This window comes from Pristiophorus japonicus, chromosome 11, assembly GCF_044704955.1.
Source record: "Pristiophorus japonicus isolate sPriJap1 chromosome 11, sPriJap1.hap1, whole genome shotgun sequence".
Classification (NCBI taxonomy): domain Eukaryota; kingdom Metazoa; phylum Chordata; class Chondrichthyes; family Pristiophoridae; genus Pristiophorus; species Pristiophorus japonicus.
The window spans coordinates 58,248,710-58,275,282 of NC_091987.1; the positions used below are offsets into that span (position 1 = coordinate 58,248,710).

Genomic DNA, 26,573 nt, shown 5'->3' on the forward strand with positions numbered 1-26,573 from the left:
ATTCTGCAAATGTAAATATAAAACTGTCGATGTGGCTGCCTCTCCCTGTCCAAATGGCCTCAGTCCCCCTCACAGCTCGAAGCCTGTATCTTTGGCTGCCTGCCTGCCTGCCCCTCCCTCCCGTTCGCGGGAAATTCGCTGAGCTGACTGTAAGGCTTCCACCTCAAGTGGAAGGCTGCTTGCTGCCTGCCCCTCCCCTCCCTCCCCCTTCCCCTCCCTCCCTCCCCTCCCCCTCCCGTTCGCGGGAACATCGCTGAGCTGACTGAAGCACTTTCACACAGGTAGGAAGATGGTTATTTAATCTTTTCTTTGCTTATAAATGTTTATTCAGGTTGGAATTATTTGTATAATCTTTGTAGAAGTATAAATAAGGATTTATTGTCGAATTTAATGACTTCCCTTCCCCCCCTCCCCCCCACCTCGTTCTGGACGCCTAATTTGTAACCTGCGCCTGATTTTTTAATGTGTAGAACAGGTTTTTTCAGTTCTACAAAAATCTTCACTTGCTCCATTCTAAGTTAGTTTGGAGTACGTTTTCACTGTGGAAACTTTGAAATCAGGCGTCAGTGGCCGGACACGCCCCCTATTGAAGAAAAAATTCTGTTCCAAAGTAGAACTGTTCTACCTGACTAGAACTGCAGAAAAAAAAATGTGGAGAATTGCGATTTCTAAGATAGTCCGTTCTCCACCAGTTGCTCCTAAAAATCAGGCGCAAATCATGTGGAAACTTGGGCCCTAGGTGAGGCTAGGCTCAGCTTGTAGAAAAAAATGCAAAAATATAATCATGGGAATCTTTTTTTTTTACAAAAGCTATGTTTAAATTAACTAGATATATATTTATAATTTTTATGAGCTCTATTTGGAAAATATAGAAATCTTCATGAAAGCAAGGTGCTGCAGTGCATTTCTTGTGTATGAACATTTCTTGTATCTAGAAAAACACGTTAGCTTCCAAGAAACATTAAAATTCTACATCAGTCTTGAAATACAGTTCATATTTTTCCCAATATGTTCCTGAACAAAAATACAAAAAAGCTGTATGCAATTTCTATAATTGTTATGAATAAACATTTACAGCAAGTTTCTTCCCAAAAAGACCTTTTGCCTAATTTGCTCCCTTTCTAAAGATGCTGATTTATGCTCGGGTATGATTCTACAGTTATTGGCAGCTCTTCACTACCTCATCCATTAGTCATTTTCCATGTGTCAGTTGGCTATTTTACCATAGACATTAAAGCCGAGCCTGGTGATGTCTCTCTCTGACATCTGAACATGCACCTATTCCAGCATGGATAACTAGAAAGCATTCAGAAGTGGGAAGCGTGGCTTATTTTTCCCATTCGTAGCAATTACATTGTCACCCTGGTTGAGATAAATGAACTCAGCATCGATCCTAGGACCTCCTGGTCTGTATGGCTCAATACCCCATTGGATAAATCATTTACTCATTAAGTTATCATGAGAGCTAACATTTTAGTTTTAAATGGAATAGGTTTAATACAGTATTAATCAAAGATTCAGGTATGTAGGGCTAGGTGGGCCACTAAGAAGCCAACTAAAATTCCTTCACTACTAAACTTACAAGCCAGGAGTCAAGTTTTTAAAACTACTTATGCATTATGATGAAACACAATGTAATCTATATTACCTAAACAACATTCATGAATGAAACTGGGCATGAGCAAGCAAGTCCGATTTAAACAGGTTGAACAAAAAATAAGTAAAAGCAACTTTGAATTGAGACGTGTGTTCAACTGCAATCAATGGTTCAATTAGGTCTCACAGAAATAATCAAATTGTACAGCCTGTCTAAAGGATAAAGAATGGAACAAGGCTCTTGTTCTGCTGTGGGATTTCACTGATATGTTTAATAAATAATTTACCATATATCTACAAAGCATTCTAAAGGCATCTAGAGACAGAACATAATCACTGATCCCACTGCTTTTCACTGAGTCCTGAAGAAAACTGGATTGCTAGGTTGAGGAGTGACCGAAAAGTAGCCCTTTTCCAAGCAAAAATATACAAAACACAATCAGGACTAAAATCTCCCAATGGGCTAACCCATGTGGAAAACAAAATAAGTAATGAAAGGAACAGTGGACAACAGAAGCACTGAATGAACTGAGATAAACTGGGACTTAACTCTGGAGTCAATTTTAAGAGGGACATGTCTGATAGGTAGCACAATACTGCAGCAAGTTAGAATACCAGCACCAAGTGCTAAGAAGTAATGTACTGAATTACCAATTTCTAGGAGCTGATATTACATTGGGATTGCCAGAGCCCCTGAAGAAGGGTGTCCACCAGTAGCAATGGTACATGGCAGAGGAAGACCAAAGGAAGAGACACTACACAGAATGAATATGCTGTATGTAAAAATTGTTTAACGTTACAAGATGATTTTCTTTTCATGCAAGGTTGATTGTATTTTGAACTTATTTTCCAGAAATGTAATAAAGATTTAAAAATAATACTTGAAATACAATTAGGTTAAAAAGGCATAAACTGTCACCCCAAAGAAACTGCTTTCAACAAATTCACTAGTTTTTATTTAAGTTAAAATTTTGTTTGGTCACTTATTGAAATGAGATTATACATCAAAATAAGGCAGCCCAGTATTCCAGCTGATCCTGCATCTCCAGTTAGCCATCCATTTAGAACATTTCTTGGTATGAAAGAATTGTATTATGCCTGTTTAATATTTTAAAAGCAGATAAATACTGTATATTGGCCTGGATTTTCCAGTACTAATAACGGTGAGGCTGTCAGCACTTGCCGTTAGAACTGTGCAAAACTGACAGCAACTTCTGCCGTCCGCACATCCGCAGTTAAATGTGAAATCCGAATGTTGTTGTCAGTGATATCCTGCTCTTCCACAGGCTGTGCTTTTGCAAACTTTGTTGATGGAATTTGCACAGAAATCACTGTAATGGCATGAATTTGGGCTAATTACCTACTATTCTTGACCTAAAGACAGATGAAAAAGTTAGGGCTTGTTCAATCAAAAATACTGAGCTTTTAATGCTGAACAACCTCTCTGTCCCTAATTTTTTTTTTTACAAGTGTAGAGTCTCATTCCCTCAGAAGAAAATTAATGTTGCAGATTAAAAAAAATTACACAGTTTTTCTGTTTTGCTCTTTTATGTCTTTCCCTTAATTCCATATTTTGCTTCCGTACAATGACTTAAATGTAATTTCTATTTCTTGCTTCTTATTTCCTGCTCAGCAGTTTGCGTGAGGATTCTTCAATCTGATTGGTTGAAAAGCCTCCCTGCTGCTTTACCTGCTCACCACAGATCAACCGTGGAGGATGTCGAATTGAAACAGATGGCAGATGTTGACAAGCTGCTATAAAAGTCTGTGGCAATTGCATGCGAAGTGAACGGCGAAAGCCACGCACAGCAAAATCCGGGCCAATGTGCTTTTAAAATAATTTGTAAGACCTTACCAACAAATATGTTTCAGAACATTCTTTATAGATTATAGCTGACTATTTCAAAATTTCTAGAAGGAATTGTTGCAAAGTACACCTATATATTGCCAATGTGGAAACAAACCAAGGACTTTATACAGTCCTATAAATACATAGGCTGGCCTGAAACTTTATTCAAGGGTTTTTTTTCTATTATGTCAGTGTAATCGTGGCACTGCCTAATATTCAAACATTTGGGAAGTGAAGTATAATAAAAAAGAAAACATTAAAAATATGCCAATAACTAAAATAGGCAAACAATCAAAATATGACTCGGGTTTGAATTATGTATTTGTCTGCTTCAAATTATGCTCTATTACAAGAATAAGATATTAGAAACAATTTTTAAAAGTTGATTAATCAGATGATTCTAAAATGTATCATCAGGAGACTGCAATTATTAAACACAAGAAAAAATAAATATAATTGTACCATTCTACTCAAAGTAACAGGATTACCAAAATTAGTATTCAATTCATAAAAAAACCTGATGAGACAGTCTATAGCTGCAACATTTGGTTAATCTTAATTCAACAGTATGACGGTTCTAATATTGCAACCAAGTACCACTCGTCAAAAAGATGCATCTTAAATATGTCTTAGTACAGTATGTTTTTGCATACCTTGCTCATCCATTTCAGATTCTGTTTCTTCTTTATTAATTGATGTTACCTTGTTAAAAAAAACAAGCAATATCAGTATAAAAAGTAACTGATTTATTTGTCATAGTCACCAATAAAGATCTTAATAAAATAAAAAGTAATGATGAGTGTAGGATAAATTATCTATTTACAATGGTGGCTCAATACAGTCTGCCATTGAACCATATACCGCAGCAAGATACCAGAATCTAGATTTTCCACCTGATTTATGGTGACTCCCAAATGCAACTCAAGCGGACTTAAGTGTAAAATTCTTTGGGATTCAATGCCACTCTTTTCCACAAGAAGTGACAATGATGTACGATACATGCTTCCATATATTGCCAGACATACTGTAGTGACAAGCAAATGTCAGAAATGCATCATCCAACATATTTTCCGTCATTTGTGCCATAGCAACACTGAGCACAGTAGATACCTGTTCATCCCTGGTGTCTAGTTATTGTGGGCAACAGAGGAGCCATTTCAATTTTGGTCAGAAAGAATGATGCTGTGTGTACCCTCTACAAGATGCATTGCAGCAACTCACCAAGACTTCTTCAGCAGCACCTCCCAAACCCACAGCCTCTACCACCTAGAAGGACAAGGGCAGCAGGCTCATGGGAACACCACCACTTCCACGTTCCCCTCCAAGTCACACACCATCCTGACTTGGAAGTCTATCACTGTTCCTTCATCGTCGCTGCGTCAAAATCCTGGTACTCCCTCCCGAACCTTCACCACAAGGACTTCAGCAGTTCAAGGCGTCGGCTCACCACCATTTTCTCAAGGGCCATTAGGGATAGGCAATAAATGTGGGCCTTGCCTGTGACGCCCATATCCCAGGAACAATTAAAAAAAAATTGATTACCAGGAAATTTACTGCACAAGCACAGGCCCCAGAAGTCAAAAATTTTCAGTCATAAAGAAGTTTCCTGCTATACTACTCTAATCTACAGTGGGCCCGAAATTCATCAGGGCGTAAGATCCGCCCCTTTCTCGGTGATATTCTGGCGATGCGTCATTTAAAACCGCCGAGACCGAAGAGTGCTAGTGTGGTGACATTTTTTCTGGTGGTATGCGAGTGGTGTGCAGCGGGCAATATGCAGTATTATAGTCGATCAAGATCGACTTGTTTGTCGATGGACGGTGTGGCACTGCACTATGCATGCGCAAATTATTTTTTTTTTGCTTTTTTTTTCCAGATGCTTTTTCCCTGCGATTTCGGGGGTCAGGGGTCATCTGCGCATGCACAGATAGTTGAAGTCAAGGGAGAAAGAGAGTGATAAGGAGCAACAAAGTATTCGAGGATCAGTTGTTTTCATCAGAGATTCCAGAGTCAAAATAATATTAACAAATAATAATTATACAATATCAATACATATTTTATAAATAAAAATTCATAATAAATATAAATATAATGGAAATTCTGATAAAGTCGTCGAAGCTCAGGAACATCGAGAAGGACGGGAGGTTGAGGGCGCCCGCCTTCGACGAAACGGAGCTATCTGCCCTGCTGGAGAATTTCATGGAAAGATACTCAAATTAACGAAGGGTGGTCGTGGAAAGGTCCCCCCCACCCCCAACCCTCACCCTTCCTAAAAGAATACAACACAATATGGGATGAGATTGGGGAGCCTGTCGGGGAACCTGTGTGCAGCAACGCACCCCCAGCGACGGAGGTTGGTGCAGAAAAGGTCCGTTGCTGCAAGACAGATGTGCGCGTACCAGGACATGGTGTGTCTGTCACAGGCCAGCATCGACATAGGTCGCGAGCTGCTCAAGGCCATGGCTACGATAGCCGGAAACATCGCGGCACTATCAAAACGACAGTCAGAGAATATATCATGTCTGATCACCGCGATGGAGCGAACTGCTGACTCCGTCAATGATATGTGGCAATCGTCGGGATTGGGACATGGCGCGGAATCCCCCCGTGCCATAGTAGTCAGGTCGATAGCACTTTAGGGTGGGGAACTGCCAGCAGCTTCCAGCTCTGAAGCCGTGGCTTCCGGATCACAAGCTTCTCCTGAGGCCCCATTCATTGTGCCTGCAATGTCTCACCCCCAACGGCAGCTACAGTACTCGGGGTGCACTGCTGCACGCCGGCTTGGTACCACCATGGGGAGGTCCGGGCTCAGGGGCAGTGGAACAGGGAAGGGTGGGAGTAAGAAAGGGGGGGGGGAGTCCCAAGGTGGAGCACGAGGTCGAGGATAGTAAAGGGTGCTTTGTTGTAGTCAAGTGTTCATTGTTAATTTAAAATATGTAAGTTTGATTTTTAAAAGTTTATTTCAAGTTGTTTAAGTGGTTAAAGTGGTTCAAAGTTATAGTTATTAGTTTTACAAAACTTTATAATTGTTGTATATTTTTTACATTTTTACATAAACGTTTCAATTGAATGTAAGCACTCTTGTACAGTGTCAAACTTTTGGGGCAACAGTCATCAGGGTCCCAAAACGCAGCTCTCCACATTCAAGCAAAGCGTTCATTTATGAGCTGCTGACACAACAACTTTGCAGTTGCACACACGCTTCGTGCCCTCCGCTGTGGTGTTGGGGGGGGCGGGGGGGGGGGGGGGGGAGGGCGTGGAGTGGTGCCATGGGTTCATTTGGAAGCTCCTCCTCATCCTCCTCCCCTCATTTTCCTCTTCTTCCTCCTCCGTCTCCTGCACTCTCTCCTCAGGTGGTCCCGCAATCCCGTGGCAATTCCCGTCCCACATGATTGCTAAATGATGCAACATGCAGCACACCACTGTGAACTGAGCAACCTGCTCAGGCTGGTATTGCAGCCTGCCTCCCGAGTGGTCCAAGCATCGAAAGCGCTGCTTCAGCACTCCAATTGTCTTTTCGATAATATTACGTGTGGATATAGGGCTCTTATTATATCGTTGCTTGGCTTCTGTCTGAGGGTTCCACAGGAGGGTCAAGAGCCAGGTGGCGAGGCCGTACCCTTTGTCCCCCAGCATCCAGCATTTACCTTGTGGCTCAGACTTCAACAGGTCAGACACAGTGCTCTCACGCAAGATGTGCGCATCGTGGATGCTCCCTGGGAAGTAGGCATTCACTGCCATTATGTGCTGCGTATGGTTGCAGACGAGCTGCACGTTGAGGGAGTGGAATCCTTTACGATTTTGGTACCCTCCACCTCCTGTAATGGTACTCGCAGGGCAATATGGGTACAGTCAACAGCACCCTGCACCTTGGGGAAGCCGGCAATGCATGCAACACCCACAGCCCTCTCACTCTGTGCCTCCCTCGTCATTGGGAAGTTTAAATTCCATCTGGCGTGCATACAGTGCTTCGGTTACCTGTCGAATGCAGCGATGAGTAGCGTGCTGAGAAATACAGCACATGTCCCCAGCTGATGCCTGAAAAGAGCCACATACATAAAAGGAAAGTGCCGCAGTCACCGTCATTTCGACAGAGAGTGTAGTAATGTTGGTGGTACTGGGCTGCAGGTCTGTCTTAATGAGCTGGCAAATCTCTTTGATCACCTCTTTTCAGAAGCGCAGCCTTCGAACACACTGTCGGTCGGTTGGGTCCAAGTATGAGCGCTTCTCCCTGAAAATGCTTTGGGGGTAAGGCCTCCTCCTCCTCATCAGTCTGCGACGCCATTCATTACCCTGATAATTCTGCTCAATAAACCTTTTCCCATCTGGATCCTGCATCAGACAAGTATTCAGCAATACAGGCTGAAATCGTACAGGCCCCATTCTTTTAAAATCTTCAGACTCTCCTCAATTATCGAGAGATAAACTCAAATGATTTTTCAATGAAAAAAATATTAACTCAAATGCCTTCTATCTTAATAATGTACTCAGTACCAATACAAATACCTTTCCCACTGTAAATCACACTGAAAATTCACTGTTCACCTCTGAAATACTGAGATGCTGCTTTTGCTGACTGTTCCCAATTTCAAAATGGCGGCAGTCCATTCCCACCCACTTTCAGATCCACGATACCTCCCATGGTTGTGGCGGGGTGGTGGCATGGGTTCCTCATCAAGTTCCTCTTCCGCGTCCTGCCCCCCGCCCTTTCTCCTGACATGGTCCTGCAAGCCCCATTGGCAATTCCTGTCCCCTCATGATGGCTAAGTTGTGTACCATGCAACATGTAAACTCAGAGACCTGCCGAGGCGAGTATTGCAGGCAGTCTCCAGAGTGGTCCAGGCATCGGAAGCGCTGCTTGAGCACTCCAATTGTCTGTTTGACGATGTTGCATGTGGCTGCATGGCTCTCATTATAGTGATGCTCGGCTTCTGTCTGAGGTTTCTGGAGGGGGGTCATGAGACAGGTGGCAAGGCTGTAACCTTTGTCCCCTAGCATCCAGCTCTGGCCTTGTGGTGGACGCTGAAACATGCGTGAGTCACTGCTCGCACGCAAGATGAAAGCATCATGGATGCTCCCTGGATATTGGGCATTGACTGCCACGATGTGCTGAGTATGGTTGCAGACGATCTGTACGTTCATGGAGTGGAATCCCTTTCGGTTTCGGTAAACCTCTGCATTCTGTAAAGGTGCTCGCAGGGTGATGTGCGTAGTCAAGAGCACCCTGAACCTTGGGGAAGGCAGCAAATCGTCCAAAACCTACAGCCCTCTTATTTTGGGTCTCCCTAGTCATTAGAAAGTTTATGAAGTTATGCCTACAGTGCATTTGTCATGGCGAATGCAGCAATGTGTAGCGTGCTGCGAGATGGAGCATACATCCCCCGCTGATGCCCGAAAGGAGCCGGAGGCATAGAAGGCACGTGTCACAGTCACCTTCACCTCGATGGGTAGTGCAGTCCTGTTGCCGCTGGTAGGCTGTAGGTCTGCCTGTAGGAGCTGGCATACCTCTGTGACCCGCTCTTTTCAGAAGCGCAGCCTTCTAATGCACTGTGCCTCAGAGAGTTGGAGGTATGAGCAATGTTCCCTATCAACTCGTGGGGGTTAAGGCCTCTTCCCCATACGTCTGTGACCTCTTCGATTACATTACAAATGATCAACAATAAGCTTTCTTCCAGCTTGAAGCTGTAAGAATATAGTAGCCAGGATTACTGGCTCCCGACCTAGCATGGCCCCCATCTTTTAAAATGTCCTTAAATGTCCTTTATAAAACAAACTAGAAACTCACAAACTTCACAATCAAAAGAATGCAATAACTCAGCGCTCTTCTCCCAATGCTTTTCATCACTCACAACTGCCACTTTCTCCTCCATTTTCAACATGGCATCGTTAGCGCCTGGTGCACCCTGGATCCACCTGGTTTTTCTGGGTGGGATCGCGGGCGTATGCTAAATCAGGCGAAATGCTCGAAGCTTCCGTCCAGGGTGCTAACCCAGCGATGCATGAGGATTTATGTCATCCAAATGCTCAAAACAGTGGTGGCTCCGCAAAACCATTGGCGAAAGTTCCGCCCGGGCGCAAAATCATTTTGGTGCCTCGCGAGGCGCTAAATGGGGTGCAAATCAGCCGAAAATCCTGTTTGATCCCTAGCTGAGCATCCAACCCCATAGCGTTCCATCACAAAGACCGCTACTTCCACCTGCGGGGGAACATCAGCGGCAGGTCGGGCCGTTAAAGGAGCAGTGAGCACGGCGGCCCGGCATCCAGCGTGGCCCCGACCTGTGGGGGGACATCAGCGGCAGGTCGGGGCCTTAAAAGGAGCTTACCACTCCAGGGAGCAGTGCAAGCTGGTGCAGGAGGGCGATGGCAGTGAAGAGGGCGACTGGATTGGACGTCACCATAATCCAGGTCGGTGATTGGTGCATGGGCAGGCATCGCAGGAGCGGTGAGGTCGGGGCGAAGGAGCAGCGAGAGATTGTAGAGCGACGTGATCGGGGCCCAGGAGAGCCGTGAGTTCGGAGCTCAGAAGAGGCGAGGGCCCAGTTGCAGCACTGGCTAGCCCACATTGCAATATGTGTGCGCACTAGGTCCGTGCAGCAGAGCTGGTCTCCAGTCATCTTGGTCGATCCTTGCCATTGGACCAAGACCTAGCTCTGTCAAGCTGGTGTACAACAGTGTACAACGGCCACCACACATTAAAAAAATCCACGCACAGGCACCTTCCACACTTCAAGATGTAGGTCCTTCATTGAAACACGTGAACTCATCCCGTTTCAGCGCGGAAGCAAGTCATCCTCGATACAAGAGACCGCCGAAGAAGAAGAATACTGGCTGCCTTCAACCCTATCTCAGCCCATCTGCTTCTGCAATCCTCATCTATGACTCAGTCATCTCTGGAGTTGACTATTACAATGCTGTCCTGGCCTGCCTCCCATCCTGCATCCTCTGTAAATTTCAAGTAATTTAAAATGCTTCTGCTCATATCCTATCCCACATCATCCCACTCACTCTGTCCTTGCTGACCTAAATCGACTAGCGGTCCCCCAACACCTTAAATTTAAAATTCTCATCACTTCATGATCTCACCCTTTCCACGGCACAAACTCAATGGGCCGAATGGCCTCCTTCTGTACTGTACTGTGGAAGAAAACGATCTATGTCCTATTATAAAGGAAAGGGTTAAGTCACTTTTTGCTGAGTTTGTAGAATTAGTGGAGCTAGAAACAACACCCAAACTTCTCAGCCTTGAAACAAAGAATGTTGTAAATACATGACTATCTGGTGTTTATATGAGTTTCCAGATATCCTGCTTATCAGGATACGGACAGGGAGAAACTATGCAAGAACTGATAAAGTGTGCCTCCTGGAATGACCTTTGTATTTACAGGATGTATGATTAATGTTCATGTGTGGTGTGTTTTAGATAAAGTTCCTGGTTTGTATTGCATTTACAGAATGTATGATTAATGTTCATGTGTGGTGTGTTTTAGATAAAATTCCGGTTTTGACTGTATAAATGTAGAGCGGGTTTGCTTGTAAAACTCAGAGTTTTTGCCTCGGTGCGGACTGAGCAAGCTCTCCGAGATATCTCGTTTGTAAAATAAAATTCTCTCGAAGCACGACTCTGAAAGCCTCCGCCTGAGTTAATTTAACTTAGAAATTTCCTCGACAGTACTATTCGATGATATCTGTAAGCTGCATCAGCCTGATAATTACCACCCATCCACCCACCGCACTCCAAACATTTCATTGAGCAGAGTCTGGCATCTTGTGCATTCCACCTCCCTTTGTATCACCATGCCTTTCATCTGTTTATGCACGACGCTCCAGAATTCCCTTCCTCCGCCTCCCTCTCCTCCTTTAAGACCCTCCTTAAAACCCACCTCTTTGACCAAGCTTTTGTTCACCCCTTCAAATATTTGCTACATTAGCTTGACGTCCTTTGTTTTAGTTATACCTGCTTTAACTACCCCTAGCTTCTGCAATCTCTAACCCTACTTTACATCCCCACATTCCTCCTAGTTACTGCAATTTTTTTCTCTGTCCTCAGTTGCTGTTCCGTTTCCTTTTCTCTCCTCCCTCCCTCCTCACTCTGACCTCTGTTGTTGCAGTTCTCATTTGACCTAGGTCCAATTATCTCCACCTTCTAACCCCATTTGACCTGAAGATTGTGCATAGTCTTGACTTTCTGCATGCAACACCATGGAAGGTCAGCTATTTGTATATGATTAATGTAGTGTATGGAGAAAGAGTCAGACTGATCACTGTGAGCACAAATTAATGTGTGACCTGAGTCTTTTATTGCTGGTCTCCAGAGTGCCTCTCCAACCTGTGAAACACTCTTAAATACCTGTGCTCCCAAGGGATTATGAGATGCCTTGGGACTCAGAGGAATGAGCCCTCTGGTGGCTGTACAGAGTATATACAAGTCCAGATACATAACAACATTCCCCCCTAAAGTCAATAGTGTAACTATTTACAATGTGAGTCGATCTGTGGCCCTTCTTGCCCTGGTTGATCGTCTCGGTGTGAAGGCTGGTGTTGTTGAGTCATTTGTTGGGCCCTCGTTGGGCTGCTGTGCAGCTGGACTTGCTGGGCTGCCTGGTGTGTTGGGCCCTGCAGAGCTGCTGTGGATGATGGGTTCTGCTTCATGGTCAACCGTGATGTCAGTTGCCACTGGTGTGTATGTTGGGGGATCAAAAAAGGTGGGGTCCAAGGTGGGTTGCTCAGGGTAGTTGGTGAATCTGAGTTTGATTTGGTCCAAGTGTTTCCCGTGAATGAGTCCATTTGAAAGTTTGACTCGAAACACCCTGCTCCCCTCTTTGGCCATGACAGTGCCGGAAAGCCACTTGGGACCTTGTCCATAATTTAATACAAATACAGGATCATTGACTTCAATCTCGCGTGACACATTTGCGCTATCATGGTATGCACTTTGTTGAAGTCGCCTGCTCTCTACCTGTTCATGTAGATCAGGGTGAACTAACGAGAGCCTTGTCTTAAGTGCTCTTTTCATGAGCAGTTCAGCAGGTGGGATCCCAGTGAGTGAGTGTGGTCTCGTGCAGTAGCTAAGCAGGACTCGGGATAGGCGAGTCTGCAGTGAGCCTTCAGTTACCCTCTTCAAGCCTTGCTTGATGGTTTGCACTGCTCTCTCTGCCTGACCATTGGACGCTGGTTTAAACGGGGCAGATGTGACATATTTGATCCCGTTGCGGGTCATAAATTCTTTGAACTCAGCACTGGTAAAATATGGCCCGTTGTCATTCACCAGGACATCGGGTAAGCCATGTGTGGCAAACATGGCCTGCAGGCTTTCAGTGGGTGGCAGCGGACGTGCTAGCTGACATTATCTCATATTCAATCAACTTGGAGTATGCGTCTACAACCACAAGGAACATTTTACCCAAGAATGGGCTTGCATAGTCGATGTGTAACCGAGACCACGGTTTAGAGGGCCAAGACCATAAACTTAGCGGCGCCTCCCTGGGTACATTGCTTAACTGCGAGCATGTATTACATCTGTGAACGCAGGACTCTAAGTCCGCATCGATGCCGGGCCACCACACATGGGATCTGGCTATCGCTTTCATCATTACGATGCCTGGATGGGTACTGTGGAGGTCATTGATGAAGGAGTCTCTGTCCTTCTTGGGGACCACTACTCGATTGCCCCACAGAAGGTAGTCTGCCTGTATAGACATTTCATCTTTGCACTGCTGGAACGGCTTTATCTCTTCCTGCATGTCCACTGGGACACTGGACCAGCTCCCGTGAAGCACACAGCTTTTGACTAGAGATAATAAAGGGTCTTGGCTTGTCCAGGTTTTGATCTGCCAGGCAGTGACAGGCGATTGCTCACTCTCAAATGCTTCCATAACCATGGCTAGATCTGCGGGCTGCGCCATTTCTACCCCCGTGGTGGGCAATGGCAGCCTACTGAGAGCATCGGTGCAGTTTTCTGTGCCTGGCCTGTGGCGGATGGTGTAGTTATATGCTGACAACGTGAGCGCCCATCTCTGGATGCGGGCCGATGCTTTGGTATTTATCCCTTTGCTCTCGGAAAACAGGGATATAAGTGGCTTATGGTCAGTTTCCAATTCGAATTTTAGCCCAAACAGGTATTGATGCATTTTCTTTATTCCATAGACACACGCTAACGCTTCTTTTTCAATCATGCTGCAGGCTCTCTCGGCCTTAGACAGAATCCTGGATGCACAAGCAACCAGTTGCAGTTTCCCAAAATCATTGGCTTGTTGCAATACACACCCGACGCCATATGACGACGCATCACATGCTAGTACCAAACGCTTACATGGATCACACAACAGAAGCAATTTGTTTGAGCATAACAATTTTCTCGCTTTTACAAAGGCATTTTCTTGGCTTTTGCCCCAAACCCATTCGCCCCTTTTTCATGGTAAGACATGTAGTGGTTCTAGCAGGGTGCTGAGACCCGGTAAGAAGTTACCAAAGTAGTTCAAGAGTCCCAGGAACGAACGCAGCTCCGTCACGTTCTGTGGCCTCAGTGCATTCTCGATTGCCTCCATCTTCGCGTTGGTGGGCCTGATGCCGTCCGCTGCAATCCTCCTTCCCAAGAACTCCACTTCAGGCATCAGGAAAACGCACTTCGAGCGTTTTAGCCTGAGCCCCACGCGGTTGAGCCGACTAAGAACCTCCTCCGGGTTCTGCAGATGTTCGACTGTGTTCCAACCTGTGACCAAGATGTCGTCCTGGAAGACTACGGTGTGCGGGACTGACTTCAGTTAACTTTCCATGTTTCTCTGGAATATCGCCGCAGCGGATCGCATTCCAAATGGGCACACTTCTCACTAGTGGGTCTAGTGGGAAGGAGGAACTGAAGGATATCCTTATTAGGCGGGAAATTGTGTTAGGGAAATTGATGGGATTGAAGGCCGACAAATCCCCAGGGCCTGATAGTCTGCATCCCAGAGTACTTAAGGAAGTGGCCCTAGAAATAGTGGATGCATTGGTGATCATTTTCCAACAGTCTATCGACTCTGGATCAGTTCCCATGGACTGGAGGGTAGCTAATGTAACACCACTTTTTAAAAAAGGAGAGCGAAAACAGGTAATTTATAGACTGGTTAGCTTGACATCAGTAGTGGGGAAAATGTTGGAATCAATCATGAAGGACGAAATAGCAGCGCATTTGGAAAACAGTGACAGGATCGGATCAAGTCAGCATGGATTGATGAAAGGGAAATCATGCTTCATGAACCTTCTGGAATTTTTTGAGGATGTAACTAGCAGCTTGGACAACGGAGAACCAGTGGATGTGATGTATTTGGACTTTCAAAAAGCTTTTGACAAGGTCCCGCACAAGAGATTGTTGTGCAAAATCAAAGCACATGGTATTGGGGGTAATATACTGACGTAGATAGGGAATTAGTTGGCAGACAGGAAGCAGAGAGTCAGGGATAAACGGGTCCTTTTCAGAATGGCAGGCAGTGACTAGTGGAGTGCCGCAGGGCTCAGTGCTGGGACCCCAGCTCTTTACAATATACATCAATGATTTAGATGAAGGAATTGAGTGTAATATCTCCAAGTTTGCAGATGACACTAAACTGGGTGGCGGTGTGAGCTGTGAGGGGGACGCTAAGAGGTTGCAGGGTGACTTGGACAGGTTAGGTGAGTTGGGCAAATGCATGGCAGATGCAGTATAATGTGGATAAATGTGAGGTTATCCATTTTGGGGGCAAAAACACGAAGGCAGGATATTATCTGAATGGCGGCAGATTAGGAAAAGGGGAGGTGCAACGAGACCTGGGTGTCATGATTCATCAGTCACTGAAAGTGGGCACGCAGGTACAGCAGGCGGTAAAGAAGGCAAATGGTATATTGGCCTTCATAGATAGGGGATTTGAATATAGAAGCAGGGAGGTCTTACTGCAGTTGTACAGGGCCTTAGTGAGGCCACACCTGGAATATTGTGTTCAGTTTTGCTCTCCTAGTCTGAGGAAGGACGTTCTTGCTATTGAGGGAGTGCAGCGAAGGTTCACCAGACTGATTCCAGGGATGGCTGGGCTGTCATATGAGGAGAGACTGGATCAACTGGGCCTTTATTCACTGGAGTTTAGAAGGATGAGAGGGGATCTCATAGAAACATATAACATTCTGACGGGACTGGACAGGTTAGATGCGGGAAGAATGTTCCCGATGTTGGGGAAGTCCAGAACCAGGGGACATAGTCTTAGGATAAGGGGTAGGCCATTTAGGACTGAGATGAGAAACTTCTTCACTCAGAGAGTTGTTAACCTGTGGAATTCCCTGCCGCAGGGAGTTGTTGATGTCAGTTCACTGGATATATTCAAGAGGGAGTTAGATATGGCTCTTACGGTTAAGGGGATCAAGGGATATGGAGAGAAAGCAGGAAAGGGGTACTGAAGGAATGATCAGCCATGATATTATTGAATGGCGGTGCAGGCTCGAAGGGCCGAATGGCCTACTCCTGCACCTATTTTTCTATGTTTCTATGTTTCTATCTGTTATAAACAAAAATACCTTTTTGCGTGTTGATGCAGGTGAGGACCTTCGATGATTCCTCCAGTTCCTGCGTCATGTCGGCGGAGGTCAGATCCAGCTTCGTGAACGTCTTTCCTCCCGCCAGCGTTGCAAAGAGGTCGTCGGCTTTTGGAAGTGGGTACTGGTCCTGCACGGAGAAACGATTGATAGTTACTTTGTAATTGCCACAGATTCTGACAGTGCCGTCTCCCTTGAGGACTGGGACAATAGGACTGGTCCACTTGCTGAACTCGATCGGTGAGATGATGCCCTCTCTTTGTAGCGGTCGAGCTCGATTTCTACCCTTTCTCTCATCATGTGCGGTACTGCACTCGCCTTGTGATGGATGGTCGAGCCCCCGGAATTAGGTGGATCTGCACTCTTGCTCCTTGGAATTTCCCAATGCGTGGTTCGAACAGTGAAGGAAATTTGTTTAAGACCTGGGCACACAAAGTGTCGTCAGCGGGCGATAGCGCTCGGATGTCATCCCAGTTCCAGCGTATCTTTCCCAGCAGCTCCTGCCAAGCAGCGTGGGACCATCGCTCTTGTGGTAGCTTGTGCATCGCTCCATCGTAGGAGACCTTTACAGTAGCACTGCCGATTACAGGAATCAGTTATTTCGTGTAAGTTCTTAGTTTCATGCGAATTGGAGTTAAAACTGGCCTTGAGGCCTTGTTGCACCACAACCTTTCGAAAGTCTTTTTGCCCATGATGGACTGGCTCATGCCCGTGTCCAGCTCCATTGACACCGGGAGTCCATTTAGTTCAACTGTCAGCATTATCGGGGGACAATTCGTGGTGAATGTGTGCACCCCATGTACTTCTGCCTCCTCTATCAGAGGTCCTGTTTCATCGTGATCCTCCCTGGATCTGTCCTCCTCTGCAACGTGGTGGTTTTCAGGTTTAGCAGGCCTAGCAGCTCGCCTGCACACTCGTTGGAGGTGTCTCATTGTTCCACAGCCCTTGCAACTGTATCCTTTGAATCGGCATGAATGGAAACAATGATCACCCCTGCAGTGCCAACAAGGTGTTAATGGCCTTCCATTCATCACCCTTGATGGTGGATTCTGAGACATCTGCGGACGTGAAGCTGCAGGCCCTGTCCGTTATGATTCGAAAACAACATCACTTTGTTCACAGTATTTGTAGCAGCACTTTGGTGCGGAGAGATTTGCTCAGTATTGTCACTGGTGGTAATGAATGCCTGGGCTATCGCTATGGCCTTACTCAAGGTTGGGATCTCTACAGTCAAAAGTTTGCAAAGTATGGTTTTGTGGCCAATGCCAAGTACGAAAAAGTCTCTGAGCATGTGCTCCAAATGTCCCTCAAATTCGCAATGTCCTGCAAGGCATCTTAACTCGGTGACATAACTTGCCACTTCCTGGCCTTCAGATCTTTTGTAGGTGTAGAACCGGTACCTCGCCATCAGAACGCTTTCCTTCGGGCTCAAATGCTCTCGGACCAGTGTGCACAAATCGTCCGTGGGTTTCGCTGGAGTGAGCAGATTTTTCATGAGGCCATACGTCGGTGCCCCGCAGATGGTAGGGAGGATCGCTCTACGTTTGGCAGCGCTCTCTTCCCCATCTTGCTCATTGGCCACGAAGTACTGGTCGAGTTGCTCCACAAAAGTTTCCCAATCATCTCCCTCCGAGAATTTCTCCAGAATGCCCACTGTTTTCTGCACCTTTGGGTTCGCTATCTGTATCTCGTCGCCAGTTGTAGTGTATGGAGAAAGATTCAGACTGAACACTGTGAGCTCAAAGTAATGTGTGACCTTAATCTTTTATTGCAGGTCTCAAGAGTGCCTCTCCAACCTGTGAAACACTCTTAAATACCTGTGCCCCCAAGGGATTATGAGATCCCTTGGGACTCTGGTGGCTGTACAGAGTATATACAAGTCCAGATACATAACAATTAAAAGTGCTGAATATTTGATTCTCCTCCTATCCATAAACATTACTTTCGGTTGTCACGATTTTTGGGTTACAATTTTTATGCCAACATTTCTAATGAAGACTTACGATTTATAATGGGGAAAAAGGTACTAAATGTATGTCAACACTTTGACAATAATATGTGAAAACTGCATCTTGCTTACCATGCTGGAGTTGCAGGCTTACCACTATTGTTTGATTTTTACCTCATTTTCTCTTCTCTGCAGGTAAGTTTTATTTTTAGTTTTATCTGCAAATTTATTTTAATTTTATGTATCCTGGCTTCACCCCAACTAAAGTTGTTTCTGACACACGCTGCTCCCCATGACCTCTCCAATCAAGAGTCTTTTATTTCTCTCATTATGTCTCCTTTTGTCTCCTACATAATATCACTTCTACTCTTTCACCATTTCTTAAATCCCACCTTAGCACATTACAGGTAATTCTATCTTTCCTCTGTGTAATTGTTGTATATGGTTCCCCTCTTCCTCATTTCTTTTCTTCTGTTCCTTCTTAAATGCTGTTTATCTGCAATATCTTTTAGTTCTGAGGAAGAGTTTATACCTGAAACCGCAACTGTCTTATGTTTTCTCAATGGATGCTACATTACCTGCTGAGTATTAAACATTTTTGTCTCATAATACTCGTGTGGGACATTTTACTACGTTAAAGATGCAATTTAAATACAAGTTGTCGTTGTTGAGTGTCTCCAGAATTTCCTGTCTTTGTTTCATATCCTATATATCCACCATCAAACATGAGTCTATCATCAAGTTTCCTCTCAAATTACTGTACTTGGTGCTTCAGTTGATGGCTTATCTTTCCCCATTAACCTAAGTGTTGTTCGCTCCCAAGGCTCTGTCCTGTTTTCCACTCTACTGATATCAATTATCTTCACTAATCACATCCAATCCTATTAGCATTTTTGCTGATCAATTCAGCCTCCATTCAACTCGCTTCAGATCACTATCCTTCAGTGGATGTATCATTGCATCTATTTTATTTGACAATTATTTCTGAAATCGAGGAAGACTTGCTTCCACTCTAAAAGTGAGTTCTTAGGTGACTGAACAGTCCAATATGGGAATTACAGTCTCTGTCACAGGTGGGACAGAGTCGTTGAAGGAAAGGGTGGGTGGGGAATCTGGTTTGCCGCACGCTTGCTTTCTGCATGCACTCGGCGACGAAACTCGAGGTGCTCAGCGCCCTCCTGGAAGCTCTTCCTCCACTTAGGGTGGTCTTTGGCCAGGGACTCCCAGGTGTCAGTCGGGATGTTGCATTTTATCAAGGAGGCTTTGAGAAGGTAGTGATGGGCCTTCCACAGTGATTGTTTTCTAGGCTATTTCAGAGGGCATTAAGAGTCAACAATATATTGTAATGATATGTGGGTCAAACCAAGTCGGGCTGTCAGTTTCCCTCACCTGAAGGAGGATATTAATGAACCAATTGTTTTTTTTACAACAATCTGTGAGCATTCTTGGTGTCAATCTACAAATGATGAGATTTGAACTCTCATCTTATAGGTTGATAATTCAGTACCAGAACCACAACATTACCTTATCCATTAGATAACTTCAATGCCCTTCAGTGGAGCAATAGAAATTCTTTTAATTCTTTTAAAGAATTAGTATTTCTTTTAATTCTTCAAAGATGGTGTTTTTCATGTCTCTCAAGTCCCACAAACTGCTACTACCTCTTACCTTTGATATCTCTTTTTTACTTTTTGCAACAGTGTCCGTGCATTATGGACCTTGGCCCTTCATCACCTTAATTTTTTTTAAAGTCTTCCTTTGTCAAAGTATCTGACTGTTGTATTAAAAAGTTACACTTCACTTCCCTTGTTAGAAACTGCTACTTTTTAACTTGGATCTCATTTATTTGAATCTTTCACCATAGTAATCAATTTGCTTGAAAATCATGGGAGGCTGAGCAGACAAAATGTCAGGACCATTGTCTTAAGAAGTGTATTAACAACATTCAAGTTCCTTATCAGGGATTACAAAATGGCAGATACACTACGATGTAAAGTCAATTCAGGCATTTATAAATCTAATTGGGATATAAAGATATTAAAAGATTGGGGAGATAAACAGGGAATTGAAATTAATAAAAAAATAAAGTTATCATGAAACACAAATGGGGGAGCAGACTTTATATGCCAAATGACACATGTGCTTAAAAGAACTGGACATAGTGTTTTACTATTTCATTTACAACATCGCAAGGGTAAGTTTCTTGTTTAAAATAAAAGCAGAAAATACTGGAAATACTCAGCAGGTCAGGTAGCATCTGTGGCAAGAGAAGCAGAGTTAATGTTTCAGGTTGATGACTTTTCTTCAGAATATCAACCCGAAACCTTAACTCTATTTCTCTCCCTGACCTGCTGAGTACTTCCAGCGTTTTCTGTTTTTATTTCAGATTTCCAGCGTCCGCAGTATTTTGCTTCCTTATTAAGTTTCTTGATTTCCTTTCTGTCCTCAACCGATTGCATTTTTGCAACGCTACAGTAGTGGTTCTGATAATCACACATTTGGTGCATCATAATGAGCTATTCATCAGGTAACACACTTCTTACCAGGACCACCAGTGCTTATACATCCTACTTTTACATTTAACATAGGAGTTGGGATACAGAAAAATGTAGCTAGGTTAAAGATTTAAAAGTAAAAACAAATGAAAAAAGGAAGAAAGGAATATATTATTAATTGGAAAAAATTGAAGTTAAAATAAAAAAGGACATGGAGCCACCAGGAAAGAATCAAAAGGGGACAAGTTGACCAGTGGTAAAGTGTTTACATTATATATTTTTATGTGAAATTATAAATCATATTTATTTGAAGTTTCAGGTTATTACTGAGATAAATCCCTTCCTGATATTTACGTAGCTTTATTTACTTTAACATTACTTAAAAATAACGCCATAGTGCACAATCTCATAAAACCAATCAAACTAGGGTGACACGAGATTCCGTGAACCAGCTAGCTGTCTGAGGGTTAAGATAATAAACACAAGATATCCAAATTATTTACGGACCTCATTCTTGCTTTCATTAATAGCTTCTTGTTCTTCTTTTACTATGTCTTCACCATCATCCACCTCATCTACACCCTCATTCTCTTCTTCATTATCCTCATTTTCTTCCACATCCTCAAGCTCTTCATTTTCATCTTTTAGAATTTCCTTCTGCAACAAAAGAAAATTAATGAATTTATTTCAATATATTTTATATTCCCACTCAAAGGAAACCATACAAGAAAAAGATAACTGAGTGTGCATGTTGGATTTAAATGTTTGAGCAAAATTGTTCAATAAATAATAGTAATACTATGTGCTTGCATTTATATAGTGCCTTATCTTGGCAACATGATGCAAAGAATAGTAATATAATTCATGTGCTATGTCCTGATCTGCCACAAACACACTTAGGCTAAGTATAAGGAGTATTATGAGAAATATCTCATACCACTGAGTAATATATATTCAGTCCTATGCAAAAATAAGGCGCACCAATTAACTTAAAAAAATTCATATAGAATCTATTTAATGTTGGGAGAAGGTGGACACTTCCTGTGTTCTCCAAGCATTGAAAATTAGCTGCTGGTGAAGCAGAGCTCTGTGTATAAGTTGAAGCACACATGCCCAGAGCTCTGTTGTCACTTCACCTTGCTGCCAGTCTACCAACTGTGCATTACAAATGGTAGATATTGGTAACTGCAGTATTACTGCAGCCTTATATATTTTACACATAGGTACGACTTTTTCCCTCAGTATTATTACCTGTGGACACAAACAGAAATAATTCCACTTGTATGATTTTTCAGTCAAGCATTTTTCCTTCAACTTTTGGTTTATACATATATTATCTGTCATTAATCCCTTTTAGACCTTGTAAGAATGCTTACTATTGCTGCACCAAAGGTTTGTCAAGATTCATGTCGGCAATAATAAATCCATTTCCAATATTGCTATTTCTTGTACAAAACATATTTATATTATCATAAAAAATATATACTTACCTGTAATTCCATGTTTATGTTTCTGCAATTAGGTTTTATTTCAGCTTACCCAATTAAATTAGTTCTTCATGCCTAAATCTTCAGGAATCCAAGATAATGATCTGTCAGCCAAGGAAAATCATTGGGGAGCAGGAAAGGAGAACGATATTTCTGGATTATAGTATATTGGTTGGTAACCAGAATTTGTATCTTTAAGACACAAACACTGTCACATCTCAAACAGGTCTTTACTGCCAAAATAAAATTTGTTTTTAATTTAGAAGTATGAACTATTATAATAGATACGACTATCAGACAGGAAAACTAATTCTCAAAATCTCTGCATCACCTCAAGCATCTCCTTGCTGAGTTTTTTACTATATATGTTAAGCTACCACAAATATTCTGTCATAAGCAACTAAGCTGGCAGGTAATTCAACCTTACAAGGAGTTCTCAGAGGTGAGACTGGCCTGTTTCCATCAAAGTCCACTGTTTAATAATGCCCTGTTTCTTTAATGGGTTTATGCACATGGCATGCCAAGATTAATAAGTAAAATCTACACAATAACTTCTTTAAGGTAGATTAGCTCTGCGTTGCAACTTTTGAATTATAAAAGTATCCTTTCTTCCTCAAAGCTGAAGCTAATTAGGCTAAAGTTCACTAATCTGTTGAAATCTTTTGAAATTGAATACAGTGGCTACATCAAACTAATATATTTTATTGAGAAACATTTATGCTAAATTTTCCAGTAAGATTTTATTGTGAATGGTAAATTGTAAATCTATAATATATGCAAAGACTTTGCAACACCAAGTACTTTACCTTCAATCAATGGCTGATTCCTTTACCACTTTAAATGGTCCACTTTTATGAAAATTGTTTTATAGTGGCTTAAATAACACCCTTATTTTCTTTAGTAAAGACAACTTTAAAGTAAAACCTTGATACCTCGTGTATGCAAGATCCACACCCGATTTCAAAATTATTGTAACATAAAAATGTTGACTCCTTATACCTAAATGTTTAATAATTACTTTAAAAAAAAGGTCTAGGTGAATTGCTAGGTAATGTATGCTGTTGTCAACTATGGATAAGACGCTCCCATACTCTACCCAAACAACAAAGGGAGGGATTTTCCGAGTGTTTGCAATGTTTCCAATCATGTTAATAACATCTTCAAGCAGAAGTCACTCAGTCAACTGCTGTGGATCGAGGTTAACAGCTTGTGACATAGATTTGCGATGCTTGAAATGGGTTTGGGAAAGTGCAGATAAAACACCTGAAGCTAATTAAGAATGAAGTGGGTGAGGTGGATTCTAATTAAAGCTGACCATGTTAACTTTCTGGCCTGTGGATGCATCACCTGTAAGTCCAAGTCAGAACTGGCAGTAATGGAACAAACTTGTCATCAAACTAGCAAAGACATTTTGTCCTATTGCAGCTGTCATCACCTTATCAGATGAAGATCGACACACACACAGGTAGTTAAAGATCTGACTGTCACACATATCAGTTAAAGGAATCGCTCATGCCAAAGAATGAAAGGTCATTCATTGATCTTTTGGAGATTAAATAACACAGTGACCCATGATGCTAAGCTTAAATTCATAGGAAACATTACATTGTACATAACAAAAGATACACAAATCACCTTTCACATGACAGGTTGTCTGTTTCTCATTAGTGCATACGCAATCATATCCAGAACTTAAACTTACTGTTCCCCTTTATCTATTCAAAATTACACGTAACATAAGCAACAAAAGGCAAAAATTATGGAGTGAAATTGGTATGTGTTGCATCTTTTGATTGGATGTAAAACAGATGCAACGACACCATTTTAGGAGCAGGATGGACTGTGCCTAATGTTCACCGATATTGGTCCCACTGTTAAATTCCTGGGGTCCATCTTTTAGGCTTCCCGGGCGGACAACTAAAACAGGTTAGGCTCCTTAAATATGTAAATGAGGGGCCAAAAGCTTGTTAAGAAACCCTTTTAGAATTTTTTCTCTGACTATTCCCATACACTCTGGCTGGCCTCCCACATTCTACCCTACGTAAACTAGAGGTGATCCAAAACTCGGCTGCCTGTGTCCTAACTCGCACCAAGTCCTGTTCACCCATCACCTCATTCTTTTTTTCAAGTCACTCCATGGCCTCTCGCTCCTTCCTATCTCTGTAATCTCCTCCAACCCCACAGCTCCACCCCCCTCCCCCACCGAGATGTTTGCGCTCCTCTAGTTCTGCTCTCGTGCATCTCTGATAATAATCACCCAAGCTCTGGAATTCCCTGCCTAAACTTATCCGCCTCTCCACCCTCCTTCAAGATGTTCCTTAAAACCTACCTCTTTGACTAAGCTTTTGGTCACCTGCCCTAATTTCTCCTTATGCGGCTCAGCATCAAATTTTTTATTTCATAATACTCCAGTGATGCGGCTTGGGACGTTTCACTACATTAAAGGTGCTATATAAATATAAGTTGTTGTTATTGATGAGGCCTGCCCTACTCAGGAATCTTCAACGGCCTTGGCGGCTGGCAACCAGGTATAAATTGTGAAAAAAAATTATTTAGATAGACTCAGTCCCGTGGAGCCAAAGGAGTACGAGTGCTTCCCTCAACTCGAGAGGAGTCGCAATTGTTCCCCCCATCCTCCGTAGTACGCTTCAAACCCCCATCCCTTGACTTACTCGAGCACCACTGCTAGCGAGTCAGGTGGCTGAAATTAAGGTCATCACTCAGATGACTTTGCTTTGTTTCACTGCCTGTGGAAGCGTGACCAGTGCCAGCAGTATGCTAATGAGGCCAGAGGATCAATTCCTATCGATCCTTGGGCGCACGCTGGTGGCGCATCACCAATTCTTGACCTGAAAATGGATCCTGACTAATTTCTACCTCTATGTCTTTTAACTGTTTTTCATGATGGTATGCATGCCTACTGCATGCAGTTTGTGAACTTCATTAATGAAACCCATGTACTTCTCATCCAGTTGCTGTGTGCTTTTCCTTTCCTTCAGATAGTATTACCATTAGTGGAAATTGGCTCATCCAAATGGGGGCTTTCAGATTGTTAAGAATGGAGAATTAGCAGGTAAGAAGAACAAGTCCTCGAAAAGTTGCTATAAAAAGCTACTTGTTGGATTGGAACATCATGGATAGGCTTCTGACCTGAATACCAGTATTCTGCTTCGAAGGTTCCCTGTTTAGCTCACTGGCAGCAGGAGTTTCAGATAATCCCTTACAGCATCCCATCTAACTGGGCTGAATTCAAATTCAAGCTCCAGAGGGAAAAGGACAACAGGCTCAATTTTCCCCTGTGATTTGCGCCGTTATTTTGGCACGCGCTGCTTTTTTTGGCCTAAATTTAAAAACCCAAAGACTGTGCGCCACGTAACTCAGATAGTTACAATATTTTAGGTAAGTTTTTTTTGCGTCATGGGGGCGTAACCTGATGTCTGCGCCAGTTTTTCACAATTATGCAAGTTTGGCCAACTTATGTGACCACTCCCAAAAAACCTTCTGGGCACTTAAGAAAAACCAGCGCACATCAAAAAATCGGCGCAGAAAGACACCATTGTTTTTAGGCGAAATTTTGGACGGAGTCGAGAACACATAAATATGCATCATCAAGCTTAAATTTTTCCAACTGAAAATGCAGAAAATGGAAGTTTCATGCAATTTTTAAAGTTTGGATTCTAAAAGTTTTTTTATAAAGTGCCACGCCACCACCGAACGTCTCCAAACTGGCCTCGAGGGTCGGAGCGTCAGCCGGGAGAATCGGTCCCTTGCCCGGACACATTGGCTCGGCTTGAAAAGAAGCCCGGGGGGATGTGGAAGCCGAACTGAAGGGATAAGAACCCTTACACTATGCCACAATGCATCAAAAGCCCGGGGAGATGGGGGGGCGGCATGAAAGCCGAACTGAAGAGATGAGAACCCTTACACTATGTAGGGAGCAGCATCAAATGAAGCCCAGCACAGGGGCGGGCGGGGGGGGGGGGCGATCTAAGCAAGCCTATTTCGCATGCTCAGACCTGGGTGTGGTCTATACTAGGGCGTTGACCTTCGGGAGAGAGACATCAAAGAAGCTTGTCCAGCCTGCCGTTTTCAGCTTCTTGCGAAGATATAATTTAATCACAGGGGCAATACTGACAATGCCATAGCTTGTGCAAGCCTTCTGCATGATGGTGCTGCGGAGGAGACAATTGATTCGACGTCATCGCGTGAGGAATCTCAGAGCATGTAGGATGATGGGATGATGGGTAGGAGGCCTTACCTACAACGGGTATATCGAGACAGGTGTTCATACCTGCACCTGAGTGATGCAGACTGAGAGAAGGCTGCATTTCCACAAAGAAGTTGTAACCGAGATCTGTGAGTTAATAGAAGCAGACCTGCACCCTAGAAGCGTCAGAAGGACTGCTTTCTCAGTTGAAGTGAAGGTTACAGCTGCACTTTCATTCTAAGTAAGATAATGGGACTAAAGGCAGATAAATCCCCTGGACCTGATGGCTTGCATCCTACGGTCTTAAGAGAATTAGCGGCAGGGATTGTGGATGCATTGGTTGTAATTTACCAAAACTCCCTGGATTCTGGGGAGGTCCCAGCAGACTGGAAAACTGCAAATGTAACACCCCTATTTAAAAAAGGAGACAGACAAAAAGCAGGAAACTATAGAC

At 43.4% G+C, this 26,573-nt stretch overlaps 1 protein-coding gene across 2 annotated transcripts in view; it reads right to left on the reverse strand.

The window, feature by feature from the left end:
• Positions 1-26,573, reverse strand: part of LOC139276034 (X-linked retinitis pigmentosa GTPase regulator-like) — a 215,056-nt gene that overhangs the window by 21,716 nt on the left and 166,767 nt on the right. For both annotated transcript variants that reach the window (XM_070893415.1, XM_070893417.1), the window contains 2 exons: positions 20,933-21,082; positions 4,099-4,147 (listed from right to left, as the gene is read on the reverse strand). In XM_070893415.1, the coding sequence (XP_070749516.1) occupies positions 4,099-4,147; positions 20,933-21,082 (199 nt within the window). The remainder of the gene's footprint in view (positions 1-4,098; positions 4,148-20,932; positions 21,083-26,573) is intronic.